The sequence below is a fragment of the Condylostylus longicornis genome, unplaced genomic scaffold (genome assembly GCF_029603195.1).
Source record: "Condylostylus longicornis isolate FDR11 unplaced genomic scaffold, ASM2960319v2 ptg000100l, whole genome shotgun sequence".
In the NCBI taxonomy this organism is placed as follows: domain Eukaryota; kingdom Metazoa; phylum Arthropoda; class Insecta; order Diptera; family Dolichopodidae; genus Condylostylus; species Condylostylus longicornis.
Genome location: NW_026578068.1, coordinates 2836018 through 2861255, shown reverse-complemented (window position 1 = coordinate 2861255; position 25238 = coordinate 2836018). Strand labels below are relative to the sequence as shown.

Genomic DNA, 25238 nt, shown 5'->3' with positions numbered 1-25238 from the left:
AAAAAATATGGCAAGACGAAGAAATCTCCAAGGAGTGGAAGATGGGAGTAATAATCAAATTACCCAAGAAGGGCGACTTATCAGAATGCCGAAACTGGAGAGGCATAACAGTGCTAAATAGTATAACAAAAATAATAGCCCTAATAATTCATGATAGAATTGTAGAGAAGCTAAACAAGAATATAAGAGAAGAACAGGCGGGCTTTCGGCAGAATAGGAGCTGCACAGAACATACAAACACAGTAAGATTGATAGTCGAGCAGTCAGTAGAATGGAATAGCCCCCTGTATGCTGCCTTCGTCGACTTCGAGCGTGCCTTCGACACAATCAGGCGTAATGCTATCTGGGCTGCACTCAAGAGAAACAGAATCCCCGCGAAACTAATACAAGTCATTAAGGCGCTTTACGATGACGCCGAATCAGTGGTGTTACACAATGGCAAGTTTAGTTCCCCCATCAAGACAACGGTAGGAGTCAGACAAGGATGCCCGCTGTCTCCGTTGTTGTTCATCACAGTGCTAGACCAATGTATGAGGGAGACAGCATCACTACGTAAGGGAATCAACTGGCAGCTTACACATAAGCTACAAAGCTTAGAATACGCCGATGACGTCGTGCTACTGGCTCACTCGGCCGAAGACATGCAGATGATCATAAATAAGTTGGCTGAAAAAGCAGAAAAAATCGGTCTCAAAATAAACGCAACAAAAACAAAGCTCATGAGAATTAATGGCACGAGTCGAGCCCCCATCTGCATACAGGGTAGCCCCATTGAAGAAGTATCCGAATTTGAATACCTGGGCAGCACAATAACAACGGATGGGGGAACTAATAAGGACATAGAGCACAGAATCACTAAGGCAAGATGTGCATTCGGCAGGTTGTGGGCAACCTGGAAATCAACCCACATAGCACGCGGAACCAAGATAAGAATATTCAACGCGTGTGTTAAATCGGTGCTGCTTTACGGAAGTGAGACATGGTTGGTGTCCAAAGCTAATGTACAGAAGATCCAGGTCTTTGTAAACAAATGCCTCAAAATTATATGTAAAATATTCTGGCCAAGAAGAATTATGAACCAAGAGCTGTGGCTAATGACGAAACAAGATCCAATAAATATACAAATAAGAAGAAGAAAATGGAAGTGGATTGGCCACATTCTAAGGCGCCCAACAACATCGGTTGCGCGTCAGGCTCTTGAGTGGAGTCCCCAAGGAAAAAGAAATGTGGGGAGGCCAAAGGAGACCTGGAGAAGAAGTGTAAATAAGGAGCTAGAACAATCAGGCAAAACATGGGCCGAAATAAAAAGATTGGCACAAAACCGAGAAAGTTGGAGAGGCTATGTTGAAGCCCTATGTTCCCAAGGGGAATAACAAGGAAAACAAAAAAAAAAAAAAAAAATAGATAACCGAATGGGAAAAAGTGTAAAGAAACGAATACTTCATTAAAAAGAAAAAAAAATATACCCTTTTTTTTTAAATTAAGCTAATTACACCTGTGGCAGAACTCTTTTTCTAGTTATATTATTCTTCTTTTCTTCTATTATGTGATCTGCATTAGTATAGGCAACCTAATTTACTTACTTTGTATGCAGAGGTTATTATTTCGTTCATAATATCCGGCAATAAAATGTACTTTAAACATTTACCTAAAACATGGGGCTTTGCCAGGTGAAGTATCACTTGCATAAGCTGGGGAAATCGGCCTCCCCCCTGTGTAGAATTTGTTGGGGCGGTAATGAGAGAGCCGTGCACATCTTTTGCGAATACCCGGCACTGGCAATTGTTTTGGAAGGGGATTCCTAAGCGATCGGGAACTACTGTCCAACTCCCTTAGGGATGTCTCAAGCTTTATATTTGGGATGGTGACATTATAGGTGGGAACGTGGGGAGGCTACAATAAATCAAGAATGTCTGCGGTGGCTCGGGGGATTCTTCAATCCCACTTGGTTGCCTTGAAATCTACAATCTAACTAAAAATATGGAAAGATTTGTTCTTTGTAGATGTTCACTTTATGCCATTCTCATTGCCTTTTATTTAAAAATTCCTTAGTTAGATCGCTGGCAAAAAGTTCAATGTCCTAGCCATAATATTCTTAAAAAAATATCCTTAATCATTGTTTTTCATATCTTGAGTTGAAATATTAAACCTCCAGAAAATTTCTTTAAATATTTTTTGTTTTAGTTTAATTCAGGCATATTTTAGTTCAATTCAGGCATTTAATTCAATACTGTCAAACTTAGTTCTATTACTATACTATTTAATTATTAATAATTTTATTAGTTGATGATTTTCAAATCGAATGAGTATCCCAAAGTTGTTTAAAAGAAAAAAACTCGCTTTCATCACTTTAACATACATACAAATTCTAGTAAGCCCACACAACTGTCTAAATATTATACACAGTCACTTATGTGTAGGGAATTTCAATGTAACTTCAAATTCTTCACTATCGTATTATTCACTACGTAATTAAAAAGGGTTCTCAAGCATAATAATACCGAATATAAAGGTGAAATATAAAAAAAATAAAAATAGGGGGAAAAAATATTTTTGATAGACAAATTTTAGATCCGTTGCTAGGTTCTGTTTTTCATTTGTTTTCTTTTTTATAGTTTTGGTTTTCATTCATCTTGTTAAAATTTCTACTGTTTCTTATTAGAATTCTTTTTGAATCGACCACATATAAGTAAGTTTTTACATCATTATGCAGGTATACATACAAAACGTAAGTTCTTTTTTTCCTCTTCAAAGAGAAAAAAATTCTAATTATTTCATTTAACACATTTCATTGACAGTAAAAATTATTTTATTCGCACAGCTTGATACAAAATAAATTTTATTTTAATTTAACAAAAAAAAAATAATTCATTTAATTTTTTCAACAATTCTTCAATGATAAGAAGGCGCTGCTGGTTTAGTAATTGGAAAAATTTGAGTTTTTTGTTTTTTAATTCAAAAGAGATATAGACGAGTTTCACAAATTCCGAATGACGTACAGACAAGTAAATATGAATGGAAATTTCGAAAATAATGAAGATAATGAGGTATCAAGTAAATGACCTCTCAGCGTTCATGAACTTCGAATAAACATGGTATAAAATCATACGCATAGAAGAAACCAAATTAAATTAAAAAAATAATTTTATGTTCATAAATTTCAAATTACCGATTGTTTTTAAAATACCGTCATTTTAATGGTATTATGCGGCAGGGAAGTTCAAGTGGTTAAACAATAAACAAAATACTTAATGATATTAAAGATTTTTATAAATGCAATACTGCAAAAACAAAACGTGATAGAGGTGCAATATGCTTTTAACTATATCCTATATAAAAGCAAAACAGTTCATATGATATAACTACGCTATACTCATAACATTTCGCTATATTATTCTTGAGCAGAATTTACGTCTTTCTAAGTATGTTAACTAAAAGTGCCTTTAAAATTCAAAAGAAATAAAAATAAATTTTCATAAACTTGTAATTTTTTTTAGCTATTTAGTGTTATTTAGACATAACCGACCGTATATAACAGCTAGGTACTAGCTATGGTGGGTTACGTCCTTACCATTACAGATTTTTTTGCATTATAATTAATACTAGAAGCGTTTTGAACTCTTTTAAGGCATTAATTTTTAATTTAATTCATTCTAATTAGGAAGAATATTTCATATCTTAAGTTCATCTTTAGAAAAATTATAGTCACGATCATGGAATCAGACACTATTGTCCTGGGTTCTTTTCAGATCTTCTTGAAATATTTCTTTTTTTTTACAATATTGAAACAATTAATATTACATCTCATACAATTCAATGACATTCTTATATTATCTGCACTTATACAATTCAAAATCTCGTTCAAAAGAATTTTTATACCTTAAGAACATTTTTTATGTGAAATTAAATTATCTGAGAATAAGTTCCATTTGAAATAAAAAAAAAAAAGAATCTTCATTGTTGAAAAGTGGGATATGCAGGAAAAATTGTCCTAGATTCCAATATTTCTTACAACATAAAAGTGTTACAAAATTATAATTAAAGAAAAATAAAAGCCTTTTTTATTCACATAACAAAATTAAAAAAAAAATATTCATTTCCGGATGCTCTACATGTGAATAGATTATGTAGCAACTTGGTGCGAAACTTCTTACAAAATTTGAAAAAAAAAAAGTATAAAAATATGAAATTTTTTTTAATTGTTCAACATAAAATTTATAATTTTACTTTTGAAACAAAAATGGAAAAGAAAAATATAAAAAAATTGTTTCAAACGCTTCAATGTTTCAAAAGAAATAAAAAGGAAACGCATAATTAAAAGATTAAAAGGATTTTTATTTCTGTGTTGTTTTTTCAAAAAAAAAAAGAAACTTCTTTTATGCAAATAGAATACTGAAGATTTTAAAAATCTTTAGTTTTTAACTTTTGACTCCATTTTTATTGCTAATAATTTCCGATATTTCACAATAAAAGGTATAATTTGTTGTTCTGAAGTGTTAATGACATGACGGAACAACGTTGGTGGAAGCAATAATCCCTAGTGGTATAAAATATCTTGTTCCAATATTGAAAACCAAGGCTAAAATAATTTTAAAATAAATTGAAAATTCTAGATGATTGCGAATTTAAATCTGACGCTCAAACTAGCCTCAATAAACTTCCGTTTAAAGATAATCAACAAATTAGATCCAATTTTGGAATAGTCAACGTTAAATCGAATTTTACAGTTAATATTACATTCTGTTCAATGTTTGATTCAAATTGTTCCAAGTGTGTATAATTCTTTTTTAATAATTAAATTTATTTTTATTATTATGAATAATTTAAATTGTTAGAATAAATTTGAAATTCGTGGAACCATAATTGAATTTTGTATCTCTTCGTTCTCTACTCGTAAATATAATGCAGTTATATGTATATTATATTCTAACTTAGTTAGTTAGGCTAAAATATATGTAACCCTTATAGAGAGACAAATATCAACTAGGCCTTATAACGCGGAAAATTTGTTTAGAAACAAAAGTCCGATGTAAATTTAATTTAAACTGCAATGTTCCTGTCCGTTTTTAAAGTGCAAGGTACAAGCACAGAGCTTACCTCACTTTCAACTTCTCATATATTGTGTATAAGAATAGAAAATTTTAAATTAATTTTCAAAATTTTCATAATAAAAAATTCAAATATTTTAGTTAACTTCGCGTTTCTCGTACTTTCTAAAATATAATTTTTGTTTTTAGTTTTTCAATTTCTAAACAATCTTAAACAATTTTGCCTTAAAATCTAACAAAAAAATTTAGTGTTTTTGTTTTTCCTCTTTTAATTCAAAAATTAATTTCTTTTTTGTTTAATATTAATGAAAATTGCATTAAATTTTATTTTTATACCCGTACGAACGTATGTTCGAAGGGTATACTAAATTTGCCTTACCGTTTGTAACGCTAAGAAATAACGGTGTTAGATATAGACTCAAGTGTATGTTTTTGATCAGCGTCAAATTCTGAGTTGATTTAGCTTTGTCTGTCCGTCCGTCCGTCCGTCCGTCCGTCCGTCCGTCCGAACGATAACTCAAAAACTAATTGAGCTAAGTTCACCAAATTTTCACAAATGATTTATTGTAGTAAGTGCCAGAACCCTATTTAAATTGGACATGATCGGGGTACCGGTTCGGGTAGCTGCCATACAACTTCAAAATTTATTTGGCTATATCTCAGAAACTATAAAAGCTGTGGTATTGAAATTTCACACAAACGAATATATTAGTAGGGCCAATATACCCCATAAAAGTCGTTGAAATTACTTGGCTCCTTCTGGTACCTGCCATACAACTTCAAAAGTTATTTGGCTATATCTCAGAAACTATAAAAGCTGTGATATTGAGATTTCACACAAGTGAATATATTAGTAGGGCCGATGTGTCTGGTAAAAGTCGTTGAAATTGCTTGGCTCCTTCTGGTACCTGCCATACAACTTCAAAAGTTATTTGACTATATTTCAGAAACTATTAAAGCTATGGTATTGAAATTTCACACAAGTGAATATATAAGTAGGGCCGATGTGTTTCGTAAAAGTCGTTGAAATTACTTGGCTCCTTCTGGTACCTGCCATACAACTTCAAAAGTTATTTGACTATATCTCAGAAACTATAAAAGCTGTGATATTGAGATTTGACACAAGTGAGTATATTAGTAGGGCCGATGTGCTTGATAAAATTCACTAAAATTTCTTGGCTCTTTCTGGTAGCTGCCATACAACATCAATAGTAGTTTGGCACAACCAGTATTTTGAATAACACATAGTACTGAAATTTTGCATAAATTAATATGGTAATATGGCAACTTAAAGTCATAGTCTGCCCCATAGTTAGTTATGCCACATTAGTTATTCGCACATAGGATAACAAATTCGTACGGGTATCACAGAGTTGACAAGGTCAACTCTATTTTTTTTCTCGTTTGTTTCTAAAAATAAAATTAAACTCCATTTATGGAAGTTAAAGGGAGAAAACAACAACAAGAGTCGATAAAAATATGGAAATGAAAATATTTTGCTATTTTTGGAACAGACTTTTTTTTATAAAATGAAAGAGTAAAGTAAAGAAAAATGAAATGAGAAAAAAATAAGAAAATTAATTTCAGCATATCACCGCCTTAAATAATAGCATATCGCCCCTTGCAACCTTTTTTTTGCTATTTACGCATTTTAAAACATTATGTAAGAATTTCATGAGTTCAGTATTCGAATTGAAAAAAATTGTTTACCGTCTCCAAAGTTAAAATATTTTTGAAATTTGTGTTGGGATCATTTTTGTACAAATAATTTATGAAATGAATATGGTTCCTTCGTGAATGGTGTCTGAAAACTTTGAAGTGAATTGTGGATATATGGTATAAAACCTAAATGAACTATTTTAAACTAGAATTTTTTGCCACATCATTAGCTCCTACTAAAATACAAACCTGTCGAAAAAATACTGGAACCAGCTGCACACCTTCGCAAGCTAGAAGAATGTTTACTAAAGGCATCTTAAGCTTTCGCTTCTGTTTTAATGAATCATTCGCTGAAAAAAGGGCTTCTTTTTAGATTTTCAAGCGAACACACGAAATAATGGCATGAAATATTTACATCTTGGCCATTCGCTGTTTATACAGTTTCTGAATATTATTTCTTAGTCGAGCAGAATTCATTTGGGGTTAAATGAATTGTTACCCTATAGGCTCTTATAATACAATATTATTTCGAAACTTGTTTTAAATCTTAAAGAAAATTCAGTCCAGCGTATTTGTCTGACGATCATATTCCACGGTATACAGCGACTGGCGTTAATTACATTTTATATACTCATTTACAAATATTATTTCCCTATATACATTATTAATGTTTGTATCCATAATTTTCAAAACAATAATTATCTTAAATTCATAATTTTTTTCGTATTTTATTGACTCTTTTGGAATTACTTCAGCATATTATGTAATGATGTTTTGTCGAATAAATGTGTCTTGTACATACATTATTATAATAAATATATGTACACATACATTTTTTGAAATATACGCGTTTAATGTAAAATAAAATTACATTTTCTGTTTCTTTCTTTTTTCATAGAACGCTGAAATTTATCCTTGGTTGACGTTGATTTTGCATGCTCCACACGATGTTACGCATCTTTATATGGAATATTATTTTGAGCATCTGGAATATGTACTCGAATATGTACTTGTTTAAATGTATATTAATAAATTCAAACAGTTTAACGACCGGATTTTCACCATTTTGAACGTTTCCATATTATGTTAAAAAAAAAAATAAATAAATACGAAAATTGCAAAATTTTAATTTCCATACATACGAGCATTTTTCTTATATGGTTATTATTTATTTATGCATAATTTCTTATCGAGCTCTTACTTGGTGATTTGTTAACAAAAAAAAATTTTCTATATAATAAAAATATAAAAGATAAGGGAGCGGTAACGTATAGGGTCGTTTAACAGATGTGAAGAAATAAAAATTTTGGGAAAAATATTGAAGATAAAGAGAAAATTCAAAAGTAGGAGAAATGCTCTTCAGAACCGCACATTGACTTGAGGGATGGCAACTTAGACATGATGATCGGAAAAAGTAAGGTTTTGCGTACTGAATTACTAATATAACATGTAGCTGTTTAATTAAGAAGTATATTATGTCTATTACACTAATAATATTAACTTAATGGAAATTTCTTAATACAACTGTAGAACATTAAAAAATTTTTCTCCTCGAATTGTCTCGAACTTGTGCCCTATCGCTTTCTAGGCCGACGCTCTACCAACCGAACTACAGAGGTATGAAGTTTTGCGTATAGGAAATGAAACTCATTATTTCTATGGCGAATTCAATGTGACGTTGCTTCTTTTATTCCCTCAGCGAATTCCTTTCACTTGCACTGTAAATTTTCAATACAGTCATAAAATTAAATATTTCTCCAAATTATTGTTCTTTAAAAATTACTGATTATATTTCACCTATCATAGTTTGCAGTTCACATATTTTGGAATTACAAATCGAAAGTAAGAAGGAATTGCTCGTGCTATATATTTTGGGTATTTTGGAGTTTACAATCTGATTTAGTTTGTTAATTTCTTGATTTTATTTTCTATTTTTTTTTTTTGTTCAGAACTTTTAAAACTCACAGATGTTCAACTCAATATTTTCCGTATACATACTTATTATTGCTATTCCCTTTGAAAATATTATTTTTCAAATTCGTTTTAGTCCGTTCGAGGAAAACAGACCAAAAAACAAAATGAATTAAATGAAAATGGAAAAATTTTTATTTATAAAATAAAGAGAATAAAATAAAAATAAAAGAAAAAGTTCTAAAAACAAATATTTCGCAAAACACGGCACAAAAGTCATAAGAATTTAAGATCATAATAATTTGTAAAGTTTAATATCTAAATATTTTCTTTCTATATAGGAAAAAGAACTCAATTAAAAATTTAATAATGTAGAATATTTTGCTCTCATTCTTGTATAACCATTAGAAATTATAAAGGATTACTGCTTTATGTAAAAAATTACACAATTTTTTTTTGTTTAATGCTATTTGTATTGTTTTCGCGGCAAGGAATATAGAAGTCTGTTTTAAACAATAACTGATTTTTTATGTTTACATGTATGTATGTAAATTGTATTGTTTTAAAATGTATGTTAATGCTTTAAATCTTCCATGTTTTCACATTATTTTGATATACTTAAGTGTACATAAAGGGCGACTGAGACTGAAGTATTTATTTAAAGTTGCGTACTACTTTTTTATACCCCAATTATTTTGAACAAAACACATATTATGTACGCATATGAAAATTGGGAATTCCTGTGTTTTACGTTAAGTTATATACATATATGGATGTGTTAAATTCATCAATTTTAGGAAAGATTTTAAATATCGCCATCTAAAATGCCGATTTTGGAGTTAAAAAAAATTGATTTCATCGTGTAATTTTTGGATTTAATTAAACAAACATTCATTTTTTCTATGGAAACATTTCAAAATTCGATAGTTACATTTTCTGGTAATTTCAGTTAATGATAGAAATGAACAGTTTCCTATCAAATGATTACTGTGTCAAAAACTACTTTCACCTAACTAAAATTTAGGAAGAAAAGCTTGTGTTAAAATCTATAATTTAGAAACTTCCAATTACAAAAGTAAAATAGAAAAATTGATATTAAGTTCTTAAAACTTCATTTTAACTTTATTAATTTTTCACACCGAAAAACTGTAATTTTGGGAATACGAGTACATTATGGGAAATTTTCGTTGTAAAAGATATTTATTGAAATTATTGCACTACTTACTACGCATCGAAGCAGGTATAAGACAGTGATGTCCACTCTCTCCGCTACTATTCCACATAGCCCTAAACGAAATAATGCGGAAGTCAACAACCAAGGGGCATACAATGGACTTTAACGAACCGCCTGGAGGATTTGGAATACGCAGATGACATCGCTCTGCTGTCCCACACACATTCAGACATGCAAGCAAAATTGAACGAGCTGCATACAAAAGCAGCAGCGGTCGGTCTGAAAATAAATACGAGAAAAACCAAATCACTCCGAATCAACGCAGCAAACACTATCCCCTTTGTCATAAATACAGCCGTTATACAAGATGTTGAACAATTCAACTACCTCGGCAGTATAATATCGACAACAGGGTGGGGGGTCAAAAAAGACGTTGAAAATAGACTAAAACTTGTTAAGGCGGCATTCGGCAGATAATGGACCATATGGAAATCCTCACACTTATCCAAGAATACAAAACTGAGAATATTCAGCACATGTGTGAAGCCGGTCCTGTTGTAGGGCTCCGAAACATGGCTAGTGAAAAATTAATACACAAATAAAATGCAGGGATTCATAAATAGGAGCCTAAGGATCATCTGCCGTGTATTCTGGCCCAAACGGATAAGCAATACAGACCTCTGGGTTTTAACCCACCAAGAACCAATCGCAAGGGTTATAAAGAAGAAAAAATGAGGATGGATAGGCCATACATTGCGACGCCCGCCCGAAACCATCACAAGACAGGTATTGGAATGGAATTCGCAGGGTAGAAGAAGTGTTGGACGGCCAAAGAATACATGGCAAAGAACAATAAAGAAAGAAATGGCCAGGGCTAACGTGACATGGGCAGAAGTAAAAAGAATGGCCCCTAACAGAGTTTGTTGGAGAAGCTTTGCGGATCATTTATTGCTTTATCATTTATTTGCGGAAGCCCTATACTCCCAAGGGGAATTCATTTCCGCAAATAAATGATAATGCAATAAAAGATAGCTTGAAAAACATATCTACAGCGTGTCTTAAAAATAGCATATATAACATTAAAAAAAGTTCAATTTGAAAATACATTCCGACATAAACTGGTCTCTTAGCAACGTTTAAGACTTTGGGAGGGAAATCGATTTCCTAAAATCATATTATCGCTCAATTTAGAGATTTAAATTAGAACTTCTCAAAAATTACATATATAAGAATGAATTAGAGGATCACATTTAAAATTATCACCTTGGTTGCCTAAATATAAGAACAATTAATCTTGTTCTTTGGCAGAATTATGTAACGATGTTATTCCATTGTCGATTATATTTAAATATAAATTTTGTAACCAAGAAAAAATTAAAAATCGTTTCCAAAACTAAATAAAACATAGTTAATTTTTTTTTGTTTAAACTTTAAATATTACGTGATTTCTATAATTTTTTTATTTGGAGAGTAGCAAAAACAAATTTTCACATTATTTTCCATAAGCAAATAAAAATAAAGTAGATTTTCATAAAAGTAAAAACAAAAAAAATGAAAACCTTGTGAAATCGAAGAAAAACTATGCGAGGAAAACACATTTTTTGTTTGCTCTTTCTCGTTTTTTTTATACTTATATTTATTTTTCCTATAGTTTTTCTCTATTTATTTTTGTAATTCAATGCATTCCAATAAAGTCTCACAAAAAAAAAGAATAAACAAACGGTTTTTTTTTATGTTAAAGAATTAGATTTTTATAACATCGCATAGCAGCAGCAGCAGCAGCACCAAAGCATTGATAACAATAACACCATAAGAGCTCAACTAGTTTAAATGTGATACGTTTTTCTATATACGAGTAATAAAGTAAATTTCATTTTATAATTTTTGCATGAAAATCTTGTTTTTATAACTGTGTATTATGGTTCGCGTGTTCTTTTAATGGGACCGCACAAATCCTTAAAGAATAAAAGAAAGAAAATTCTCATATATTTAAATATAGATTTTAGTTTTTCTTTTTTCTTTAAACTTTTTGTTATAAAGAATACGAATTTATTTTCTCTCCTTAGAGTAATTTTAAATTTCTCTAAAATAAATATTATTAACAAAAAAAAATATTCATTGAATTGCAAGTTTTGTGAAGTCACACACACACAGTATGAAAATTTTATAGAATAATTTTTTTATAGCAAAAGATTTCAGCAGACATTCATTGCATAAAAATATTTTTAGAAATATTATTTAAGGGGGTAGTACAGCTTTAAAAATGAAAATTTTTTATGCATTTTAGTCTTATAAAGCTATATGGGATCAGAATTCCCGTTATTCGTGTTATTGTTGCTATTTTTGCTTTTTTTTTGGTTGATCCTATAATTATTACCTTCTGGATAATGTTCAGTTTTTCATTTAATTTTTTAATTAAATTGTCTGGATAAAATTATTTAAAATTAGATTTTTTTTTGCTTTTTTTTTTGTTTAGTGTTAATTAAAAGGATTTTGTTTTATATTAGGTTTAGGTCTTTTATTAAATTTTGTACGCACGTATGTAGTAGAAACGTATATACATACATATACATATATGTGTATGTATGTTCTTTTATTGCTAATTTAAGGATCTGATATAGCTTTAAAAATTTAATACGTTAAGAATTTATTATGAGGTACAAAACGATAAATACAAATATAATTTTAGAAAATTAGTATTGTATATTTGAAAATATGTATAGTTCTCTGTACATATGTTGTGGAATGGAAATAACTATGTTTAACAATATTCAGTCATTTCTCTGGTTATTGGCGGACAGGCCTATATGATTCAGCTTTGGTAAAAAAGTTTCGTATTTGATTTTAAATAATTAAATGTATAGACATCAATTATTTTAATTTTAGGTATATGGTACGGAAGTACATACTAAAAGTTTTTAATAACAGGTTAAAATTTTTAATAAAATTTCTCACAAAATTAGATTTAATAATTTAAAATGTGACAAATTGTGGCTTAAAAAAATGAAATAGTATATAAATTGATAGAGATCATAGCATCATACTTTGCTCGACTGAAAAGTCAACTGTTGGGGTTTAGGTTTAAGATACGAAAATAAATATTGCACAGCATAACTACATTTCATATGCAATGTGCGTTTTGCATTTGGTGGATTTATTTTTTTAAGCAGTGTTGATCTTTGTACGTTTTTTTTCACGTATAACCTATTCCTATAGACTCTTTCCAATAGCCGCCCTATATAGATCATATGATGCTTCAGATATAGCTCAATGTATAGTAATATCACATGAACCGATCTTAGTTCTAAACATAATTATATACTAAGTATAATATTTAAATTAAACTCGTGTAAAAGTTCTCTGAAATTTCTCTTTTTTTATTTCAAATAGCTTTCATTAAAATATTCTTTCAAAGTATCAGGCTAATTCCTTTTCGTTGTTCATTTATCATACAGATTATGAAAGTTCTTTTATGTTAAATATGTTCTTTTAACCTTTGAAATTTCATTTATATTAAAGTCTAATAAATAAAAGTTCAATGCACTATGACATGAATTTAATTTAAAAGAACGCGAGTTTAACAATATTTGCTATTCAATATCCTTTTAAATTTTTTTTTTTTGTTTTTAACAACAAAAGAAACGGAAATTGGCAATACACAATCGAATGTATTTGAAACAATGGAACATTCTTGTAATATACTAGATTTATTTTAGTTTTGTCGTGGAAACTTGATATATTTTGACATTTCAGTTGATATAAATTGGGTAGATTATGTGTTTTGGGTATAAAATTATTTATAAACCTTTTATTATTTAATAAACTCCTTATGTATTATAAAATTTTATTAAATTCCACGTGCGGATTTAAGATTTTTTTTTAATTTTTAATTTTCTATTTATTTAAAAGAATTGTTTTTGTTTTTAAAAGCAATTGAAATTTTTATAAATTTTTTTTTATTTGAAAGAAAAATACATTGTTTCTGCTGTAATAATCTCAAGAATGCTTTGCATATTTTACATACTTAAATATTTCCGTTTTATTTAGTTGAAAACGAATTTCGTGAAAAAAAAAAACAAAATTCAATTTCAATTACCTTTTTTTCTCTTTTATAATTTTGTAAATGCGACCAGCTGACCAAATGATTCAAGACAAAATTCCTAAAATATTCCCAATTTTTTTAGTAAAATTTGCACAAAAAAAATCACAACAATGTGTGTACGTGACTTCCATATAATTATAAGTTTAACTCTTTAGAAAGGCACTTCAATTTAATTTAATAAAAAAAATTCCAAGCATCTTTTCAGCATGAACTTTTCCATTCTTTGGTTTTAAAATTAAATTTCCCTTCATTAGATTTGCGGCTATACTCTTAATATTTTCTGTTTTCTTTTTGTATAGGTACCATTTTCTTAAAATTATTTTGTGATTTTCAATTATTTTATTTTTTTTAAGAAATTTTCATCTTAATAATTTTATTTTTTAATAATTTCAAAATTTTTCGCTTTTGATATTTCCTGCCCTTAATCTATATTTAAAATGTCATGATCATGCAGATGATTAACGTTTCAAACACTAAGCTTGATTCGCTTTACATTTCCTCACAATAAATATAAAATGGGAAGCGGCAAATTGGCAAAAACAAAAAAATAATGATTAATTCATAAATTTAAATAACACTGGCAATACTATGACTTTTTTTTTAATTTGTTTTTTTCTTTTCAAAATAATTTGTCGCTATTTTTCATCCATTTTAAATTTTTTTTACCATAACTGTTATATTCATTTGACAGTTTATTAAAATGAAAAAAAAAAAAAAACAACTTTTTTAAAAATGACTTTTATTTTCATTTCTATATTTTTATTCAAATTTTTTTTTTCATGTTTCATAAAAGGAAACGTGTAAAGCTATGTATACGTTCATTTGTAGGTACATTAGAGCTACATAATATAATAAAATATCATCATAGTAAATTAATTTTTTTTTTAACTTGTATATCAATCCAAGTTAGTTTTGGATATTATGAATAATTCATTAAAAACTTGCTAATAATTACGTAACAAATTAGAAACAAAAGAAAAGAAAAGTCATTAAAATTTCGAAATTGTACTTATGTATACAAAAAATTAATATCGCTTCGAAAATGAACAAAAATTAATTAATTAAATGTTGAAATAGACTAAAAAGGGAAAGAATAAAGTGCGTCTGAACTTCGTCGACCTGATAATACTTATGAAATTTAAAGTAAATTTTTAACTTGTGTCATAATTTGTATAGGGAAAAAAATTTCATCATGTTGGCAATTAAATTTAGGAGTTATTTAGAGTCTCATTGTTCAGAGTTGTGGTTTGCCCATGTTATTGTTACGTGGGTTTGTTTATTAAAATATTTGTAGGACAGTTATTATATTAATATCAGTGCAATACAAATAATACAAATATTTTTTATATATACGCAGCATTCTGCGTAGATGAGTATTAGTATGAGAGTTATTATGATATAAAAAAAATTTTTTTGTAATGGCGCAAGTGGAGGAACTCGGCCGTCTTGAGATATTTTGCGAAAGTTTAAGAGAACCAAAATTGAAAAATTTTGTCTAGGAAATATCCATTACACCTTCGAAGTTAGAGCAACATGCTTGTTCCCACATTTTTTCTCTAGATAACGGTTATATCAATCTGATAGATCTGTATAACGGTTACATCAATGGATGCCAGAAATTTTTATGCAATCTTAGAACAGAACAATCGAAAATCCCCATGGTTTCTTTGCCATTTAAAATTTATTAATATTTTGTTTAAACTCTCTAGAAATTTTTTTTTTATTTTCTTTAAAAAAAATTATTTTATTTTCAATTTCAAAGAACATACCGTATAACACATTTAAATGTAAAACTTTATTCTTTAAATAAAAAGTTTATTTTTTACTCGGATTGTATCATGTTTTTGACAAGAATTTTGACTTAATTAAATTTCGGATTCTTATTTTGAGAACGAAAAATATAATTAAGAAATGTGGTTTTTCTTTTTATATTAATAAAATTTCATTTTTCATTTCTTAATAAAGTTTTATTGTATTTTTCAATTTTATTTCAAATCATTTTTCAAAATGAATAAGAAACCATTATTGTACATGGTATATTCGAACATAAAAACATACATATGTGAGTATGTATATTTATATGTTATACAAGTATAAACAATATATTGATACCCACAAGTTTGAATTAAAAGCATAAAAATGTACATGTATATATACATTGTTTATACATATATATGTACATATGTCACCTATGTCAAGTAGGTATGTATTCTTTTATTGTGGGTTTTTTGTCACTATAAATTTTGACAATCAATCTCATAAAAGTAAAAATAAAATTTAATTTTCAGTTTTCCAATGAAAATATAACAGAAATGTTAAAAAAAAATTTCATTGTTATTTTGGTTTCGAATATTTTGACAATACAATATAAAAAAAAATGAAATTTTAATAACTTTCCTAAAGTTGAAAAAGCTATAAAAAATATTCCAAGAAAATCAATCTGATATAACCTCAACTTTTGAAAACTAAATAATTAATTCAGAATTACATTATTTATTTAGAATTGAAATAATAATCACATAGAATTATATAAGGACTAATACTCTCTTACACTTTCGAAATTGACACGGAGTACATTAACGGTATTTTAGAATGATACCTAAATTTTTTTCTGCAATTTTGTTAATTTAAAATTTGACAGATAAAAAAATAAATTTATTTTAGGTTAAAAAATTTGAACGCAATTTGAACCTTTTTTCTATCGTGTTTTCCCAAATCTTCCAAGACACCGTACACCTATTATCAGTCTATGTATTTCTTTCTCATAAATATTGTTCTCTCTAATCTTCCTCATTTTGGTAGATCACTTTATTTTATATTCTTTATTAGAAGTTATTTTAAATTATACTCAAGGTAAATATTTGCATAGACTTTGTTTGATATAATGGCAAAATGACATTTTACATACTGCACGCAAATATAACTTCAAAAGCTAATAAGTACGAGAATCACTCTTGACTATTTGAAATCATTATTTTAAAAAGACGAAATTAATTTTTGTTAAGCTAATTTTGCATTTAGGCAAGCTAAATATAAATTTTTAATATTGACTTAATTCTTATTGAATAATTTAAGTACTTGACTTTATTTATGACATAGATAAAGATAATGTATGTGTGTATATTTAACTCAAATGTCTATGAAATAAAACAAAAATAATTCGTTTAAGAGTGTGACAAATTAATATATTGATTTTTACTTTCTGACCATAAAATCTATACGGATAAATTTATTTAGTGTTTTGTTTTTGTGGCTTAAGTTCTTAAAGCCCCAACAATGAATACATTATATCAATAATACATCATTTAGTATATTTTCATATTCTCTTATGTAATCTTTATTCGATATGTTGAGCACTATATAGAGATAAAATCGACAAAAAAAAATAGGTACAAATCGAATTAACAACACGTCGCTAAAATGTTTCTAGACACACACATACTTAAAATTTGTATTTATATTACAATTTAATTAGAGTTCCCTCCTATACAAATAAATTAAGAGAGTTCATTGTTAATATTAATTAGTTAATAATTGCTTGTATCACATTTACTGAAAGACAGACTCGAAAAAGTCGAGAAAAAATACTACAGGAAAAGTACTTTTTGCTAATACGATTTTTCAAAGTACCTAATAGGATTTTTTAAAGTGATTAATTAAATGTTGATTTAATTACGATTTTCGGGGACGATGTATACATATTTAATATTGTTTTCGAATATTGTTTTCGATCATATTATTTTAAATTGTAAGTATAACAGATTTATTATTGTATCAAATTGATTACCCGCTTTAATCAATTTCGTTAATTTATCATCTATTTAATAAATATAATATAATTAGTACCTAGTATTAATAAATATTTATTAATATATTAACAATTGGTAGTACCAAGGGTTTGTGAAAATTTTTAAAAATTTCAATTTTTTTGCCGAGGTAGGGATTCGTGAAAATTTTTATAAAATTTTGACTTTTTTGCCGAGGAGTTCGTCACAATTTTTAATTAGGAAATGTTAATAATTTTCATAAATTTCGAAAAGAACAAGTAACACAATGAAAATGTTGCACAAAGTTTGATTCGTAGTTCAGTAAATTTATTTTAAGTATTTTATTTTCTTTTAACTTTTTCAGATTTAAAATTGGAATTACCGCTAAATGTAAAAATTCGAAATAATAAACAAGTTTTTATATACATACATACGTTATGTATATAATGGCAAGCTAATATAAATTTACATAAGTACTAAGAACATGTACCTGGCTGCGCTAATATTATTTATATGGGTAATAATGTTAATTTTTAAGCTGGTTGTGACACATGTGGCAAAATGTTATAAAAAAGCTTAAAATTAAATATTTTTTTACAAACATATTATTTACCTATATTGTCCATTTGTATGTGAATTGTAAAATAAATATGTAATAAACTATTCTAATTTTTTTTTTTAAAATGAACTTTCGATATTCTTTTGAACATTTTGTTATAATGAAATTTCTATTTTATTTGTAGGTATAAGGGGAATAATGGAAGGAAGTAATTTAATACCGGTAATCTTTTGATAACTATTAAGGTTATTTTGATTATGTTTTTTTACTGTTTTTTTTTTTTCCTACTTCTTTTTTCTTCTTTTTCTATAAAATAGTTTTTAAATGCTATTAAGAATTGGCATTAAAGGTCAATTTATTTGATATTTTAGGATAGAAAATCATTAAGAAAATATATGGGTATTATTGTAGAATGGCGGTGTAATTAAATGGTAATAAATAAAAATTGAAAAGAAGAAATAAACAAATAAGGGTATTAAATGTATTTAGTTAAATTTAATATATTTTTTTTTTCTAATAAATTATATAAAATTTTATATTAGACAGCAAAATTTTACGAGATGTAATTTCAGAAGTTTTTTCAATTTGAATTTTACAAGTTTTAGTTTAAAATTGGAATTGAATTTATAAATTTTGAAAGGTGAATGAATTTTGAATATTTTAATATTATAAATTCACTTTAATAAACTCGTTTTATATAGTGACTTTGACTGGAAACACAATTAAATTATGAATTTAAATCTAGCCACATTTACATAACCCCTAAACAAGGATTGTATTGCATAATTTTAAAAGTCTAATAAACTAAATAAAAACAAAATACTTCGATATTTGGGCAATACTAGTCTACATTTTCATTAACTCTAACACTATCTAAATAATAAGAAATAAATATAATAATTCGTATTACAAAAGCATATTAGAAGTACCCTAGATTTCTTAAACAAGTCTGTCCCCATTTCTTATATACAATATGCTAGATAATACTAAATATATGTACATTTAAAAACATACATATTTTATTATCACTAATTTAATTTGTGTCTTCAAAATCAACTAAGTATATTAAATTCAAAAGATATTAATTGGTTTGGTATTTTCTTAAATAATAATAATAAAAAAAAAATATTTAATTTTGCTATAAATAGCAGGTTATTAACATTTTAATTTTATTTGTAAATAAGTAAATGAAAAATAAAAAAGTGAAAAATTGCTAAGTAAATTTGTTTAGTTTATTTATTGAAGAAAGAACAAGAAAAAAAAATATTTATGTTAATTAAATTCTCCATGTAAACAAACAAATTTGTGTTTGTTCGAAATAACGCAAGCGGCAATAAAAAAAGCAAGTTTTATATCATACATATACATACATACATATATACGATTAGGTATTATATACTTCTTAAGACAAATATACTGGCCATAGATTATTAAATTATATACACACATTTATTATAAATTTTTGTAGAGAACTTAGAGGGCATAAGCAGAGTAAACAACGAGTGAGTTGTATATACTTATAAGTATAGGCAAATGTACTTGTACGAGTCCATAATAATTAATATATTTTTTACAGTATTTTTTGTTTTTTTATTATAATTCTTTATGTACTCCGAAATTGTAAACGAAATTTTTCATTAAAATGAAAAAGGATATTAGAATTTTTCTTACTTGTAAAATTTTTCCTTTTACTTCCTTTGAATTTTTATTTAATGTACAGGTACTTAATTTCATGTACTCATTGTAGATTGTAGATTTTTAAGGGAATCGAGTGGGGCAGGAGTATCCTCCCGGACCATCGCGGCCATTCGTGGCTTATTGTAGCTTCTCCACGCCCCCATCTATCATATCCCAACCCCAAGTATGAAACAGGAGATATCCCAAAGGGAGTTCCTGAACGCTTAGGAAAGCTTGTTCAAAACAATTGCGAAGCCAGACAGCCAGTATCGGGCAGTCGCAAAGGATGTGCACGGCAGTTTCGTCATCGAACCCTCAAAATCTGCACAGGGGAGAGCTCAATTTTCACATCCTATCACCGGACAGTGCTCCATGAAGGAATGCGCAATAGCGCGAACCCGGCCAAATTCATATATAATATATAATAATATATTTCTTACACACAGATGTGAATCTTTTAATCTAGACAAGTGTATACATTTGTATCTGCACAAGTGAAACAAACAAAATTTCTTCATTTAAAAAACAATTATTAATTAAAAGATTTCTTTGGATATTCTTAATTATCTAGTTAATGCGGATTTCGAACACTATCAAGAAATATTATATATAATTTTTAATTATATTGCATCTAATTTTTAAATTTAAGGTAAAAAGGGAGCCGCCTACTGTGTATTTAGAAGCCTTACAATTCAACTTAGTTAATATTTGACTGTATGAAATTAATTTTAATTCGCAATATGTAATTAAAATTATTGATTCTTAATACTTTGTATATAATTAAATAAATTAATCTTAGTTGCCTTGTATGTAGAACCCTTTAGTTAGTATAAAAACTCATCATGCTTACAGAAAACTAAAATTATTTTTTCTAAATTTATAAAATTTAATTACAAGTTTGCGCAATAAAAGTTGAGATTGCAAAAAACTAAAGATGAAATTATGACGACAAAAAAATAAAATTTTATTATTTTAAAAAAAATACAATTACAGTATTTATTTTTCGATCAAGAAAAAATAAACAAAAGAAAATTATAAAAATAAAATAAATCAGAAGGCGAAAATTTTTTTTATAGATAAGGTGGGTTAAAGTTACAAGCTATTTAAATTTTCATTAAAAACTTGAAAAGGGTACAACTGGATATTTTTACAAAAAAAAAAAAAAATTTTGTAAGAACAATGGAATTTTGTGAATAACTTCAAAGAAAATTTAAAATTTCTTGAAGTTGAACTTTTGAGAATTTTTTTTGAGGCAAAAATTTTTCTGAACATCAATTCCGAATTTTACTTCGAATGATAGAATAAATTCGTCGGAATATTCAGAATTAGTCATAAAGACCTCAATTTTCGTTCAAAATTTTTATTAAAAATGGAAAACTCGAAACATGAGTTCAAAAGACAATATTTTGTGCTTATAAATTGAATTCGTTTAATCGCGCATATTACAAATTGAACAATTTTTTGAAGGGACTGAATTCAGTTTGAAAAAATTCGATTATTTACGAATCATTTTAAAACTAAATGTTTTCAACGTTTAAAATAATTAAGCAAGTACAGTAAAAAAAAAAACAAAAGAAATTATTAAATAAAGTAGGTAATAAAAGTAAATAAAAAATTTAACTTAAAAATCTATAGTTGGCAGTTATATACTCGTACTTACATAGATAAATATGTACATATGTAAGTATTACTCATTATATGGTTGGTGAACGACCTGATTACCTGAGCCTACTCTATTTTTACAATGAATAATAACATTTGAGATAAAAAAATGAAAAATCAAATAAAGAGTGTAGTAAAAATAAAAACAGTTATCGTTTTTTTTTTTAACGTGATAAAAATCAAATCTCAGAAAAAGTGAATTTGAAAATGTGTAATTAAAAAAACAAGGTATGGAAGTGTGTACAATACTTGTACACATAGATGATCTTGGTATACATACATTTTTAAGAACGTATTTCTAGAGAGGAATTATTGATTTTTCCCAAATAGAATGCTACTTAGCATGACAATTTTAAAATTTACTATAAAACTCGGTATGTACTAACAAATAATCATCGATACAAAATTTTTGTAATTATAGCATGTATGTATGTACATCAATTTAAAAATTTTTAATTATTATAACGCTTTTCAAAATTTTTAGTAATTAAATTATATTAAAAGTTATGGAAAAAAATTGCAATCCAATCGCATAGGCCATATTCTTCTATCATGACATTTACTCCATAGCCTAAAATCTCATGATATGCGAAGCAACATTGCAGTCAACCGTGTATTACCATCAATTATACTAACATATTAATAGCCATCAATTTTTTACAGTGTCAGCAGGAACTCTTTGTACGGCACAAAACATTCTAATGTACGTAAGTGTGTAATGTGATTTTCTGATAGACTGGTTTCATTCTAAATTGTTACTTTAAAATTTATAACATATGTATTGATGTAGAACGTATATATACACATACATACATATGATTGTATATACGTGTTCATTTTTGTTAAAAGAAATTATTTTAATGCGTATTTTAAAAATTCTTTTATCAAATTTTTTATTATTTAAGATTGAACTTGATTTGAGAGTAAATTTTTTTGACATTGAATGAAATGTGAATTTATAATTTGAATCAAATATGAATGTGAACAAATTAATAACTTTTGCTCTAATAAATTTTATATGGCATGGAAAGTTTTCTCTTTCCACTGAAACATTAAATTTTTTTTTTAAATTCTTATCGTTTTTTTTTTAAATTTTCATTTTTTAATGTATTTATGATAAAACAGACAACATGTAGGTAGAGAGCTGTTTGTATCCATGCAACTACATATACATACATACAACATACATATGTATGTACATATGTATATAACTATTCACATAAAAAAGAAAGAACGATTTTTGATAACGTCGTAACTGAAGTTTATCATGTCAAAAAAAGAAAAAAAAAATTCAAGTGGAATTTAATGCCAATCGAACCGTAAATATTTGATAACGTTATTAATATCTTAACAATACTATTAAAGATATGAAATGTTTGTTTTTGGAAAAAAAAAATCTAAAATTATTAAAAAACGAAAATTTATACAAAATTATTTTTACAGCATAACTGTACTTATGTATGTATTATTATTTACGTAAGTAGTAGTACTAATAAATAATGATATCGAATAATTAGATATGTGAGTACAACATATAAGTAACCGTACATCCCCACTCAAAGTTTTAGTTCTAATCAGTGTAATTCTGTAGCTGAATCAAAAATCTCTGAACTTGAATATTAGAAATCAAATTTTTTCGGAAATATTCTTTGCACTTCGAGAGTACAATCAAAGGCACAAAAATATAAACGTTTCTTTTTCATTTCAAACTATATTCCATCGCTTTTTACCTAATATTTTAGATTTCATAAACGACCACTAAATTTAGAATCATAGAAAATTATTTATGACTTGACAGTGCCTTATTTACTATAACTTTTTGCGGCAACTATTTAATTCAAATTGAAATTATATCAATAAAACACGTCGAAAATTTACGATATTAGCCAACGGAGATCTTTTGACAAAAAAATGTAATCCAGAATAACAACGAATTTAATTCGAATTTCTAAAACGAGAAAATTATTAAATGAATAGTCATCAACGTCATTCCCTAATGTGAATCATCATTAAAAATTTTTTCAGCTATAAATAAAACTGATAACTTATTTACTAAAATAACTTTAAATTTAAAATCTATTGTACAAAGCAAGCATACGTAATAATTTAATCATACACTTAATATTTACGTTATAATTTAATCACATAATTTAACCTTTAGCTTTTGTCAATTTCAGTATGACAACAATGTTTTGACTCAAATAATTTCAATTGCTTTTGGTATTCAAAGTGACAAAAATTTTAAAGCGATTTCTTTTATCTCTAAGTATATCGTATATAAAAAAAATAAATGTCAGCGGTAACTCGCTGGAAAAATACCGTAGGTATATGATGTCGAAACTTTTGTCATATATCTATGATTTTTTGGTTAAATATGGGTATATGTGTATGTATGTTATGTTATAAGCTTTGCCGATTGTTTACATAATATTCTTGTTGATTTCGATTTACCCATGACGTTTGTTCAATTTTAATGAAAAAGACAAATATTAAGTGAAAATTTAACAAATTCTTAAATTCTTTATAATTTCAAACTAATCCAGAAAATGACATTAAATATAATGGTGTAATTTTCGATTCATAGTATAGCAAAGCAATTCATTGTAAATTGTTCTTATATTTTTAATATCATATTTAATATAAAATTAATTTAAGAAAATAAAAAAAAAAATGTTTTTACTCACCTGAACTTGAAACATTGTTACAGAATCATCTAACATTTGTATTCTAACGGCTAATTTTTTGCCACCACGATGACGTGGTGTCGATGGTGTACCATCAACACCAGATGGTGTACTTAATGAATGTGTCATTCGTCCACCTGGTATACTTGGACCAATATTACTTCCAACATTTCCAGTGCCACCACTATTATTTGTATTTTGTGTGGTTATACCACCACTACTATTACCACCTCCAGGGGGAGCCATTTCTTGTAATGATATTGACATTTATGGAATAAACTGATCAATTTTAAATATTCTGTTCTTTTTTTTGTTTTTTATCTAGTTATGTAAATTTAATCGCGAAAATTTTTCTGTTATTATTAATTTTTAATTTGTTCGTTTTTTTTTTTTTAGGATAAAATTTTAAATATCGAGATTTTTTGTTTTTTTATTTATTAAATTATTTTTATTATTATAATCGGATCTTTTCTTTAATATTTTGGCAATATCGTTTTCGTTTATTTTGGAAGAACAACAAAAAAAATTTTAATTAAATTTTTTTTAGTTTTTTAGTATTCTCTATAATATTGTTTTGTTTGTTTTTTTAAGGTGTCGTAATAATAATTTTTTATAATATTAATTACAATTGTTTTGTATTGTTTCTGGTAATATAAACCTACATAAAAAAAATTAATTTTTCTTAATTAAATCCGATTAAAATCAATTTTAATCAATTTTAAGAAATTTATTGGATGTTATAACTTCGACAAAAAAAAAAAAAAACAATTTTATCATGGCTAATTTTAATTTTTCTTAAAATAATTTTATTTTTTCGAAAATTGTGTCAATGTCACTGTATTTCTTTCTCCTACACGTCATGTTATTTAATATTGTAAACCACCTAACTATACATTTATGTATGTATGCGTTTAAGCTCATGGAAGAAATATATTTGTAACTGTCTTAATTTTATAAAAATAAGTTATAAAATTAGAATACGAGTATATCAAATT

General features: G+C 27.1%; 1 protein-coding gene and 1 long non-coding RNA gene across 4 annotated transcripts in view; both read right to left on the bottom strand.

Annotated features, from left to right (window-relative positions):
- The window catches only part of LOC129614038 (uncharacterized), an 87471-nt gene extending 62804 nt beyond the window's left edge, over positions 1–24667 (bottom strand). For all 3 annotated transcript variants that reach the window (XM_055528422.1, XM_055528421.1, XM_055528423.1), the window contains exon 1: positions 24244–24667. In XM_055528422.1, coding sequence (XP_055384397.1) covers positions 24244–24510 — 267 coding nt within the window. In that variant the 5' untranslated portion in view covers positions 24511–24667. The remainder of the gene's footprint in view (positions 1–24243) is intronic.
- Positions 24668–24781: 114 nt separating this feature from the next.
- The window catches only part of LOC129614078 (uncharacterized), a 33578-nt gene continuing 33121 nt past the window's right edge, over positions 24782–25238 (bottom strand). The window contains exon 4 of the long non-coding RNA XR_008697355.1: positions 24782–24901. This is a non-coding gene — a long non-coding RNA (uncharacterized LOC129614078). The remainder of the gene's footprint in view (positions 24902–25238) is intronic.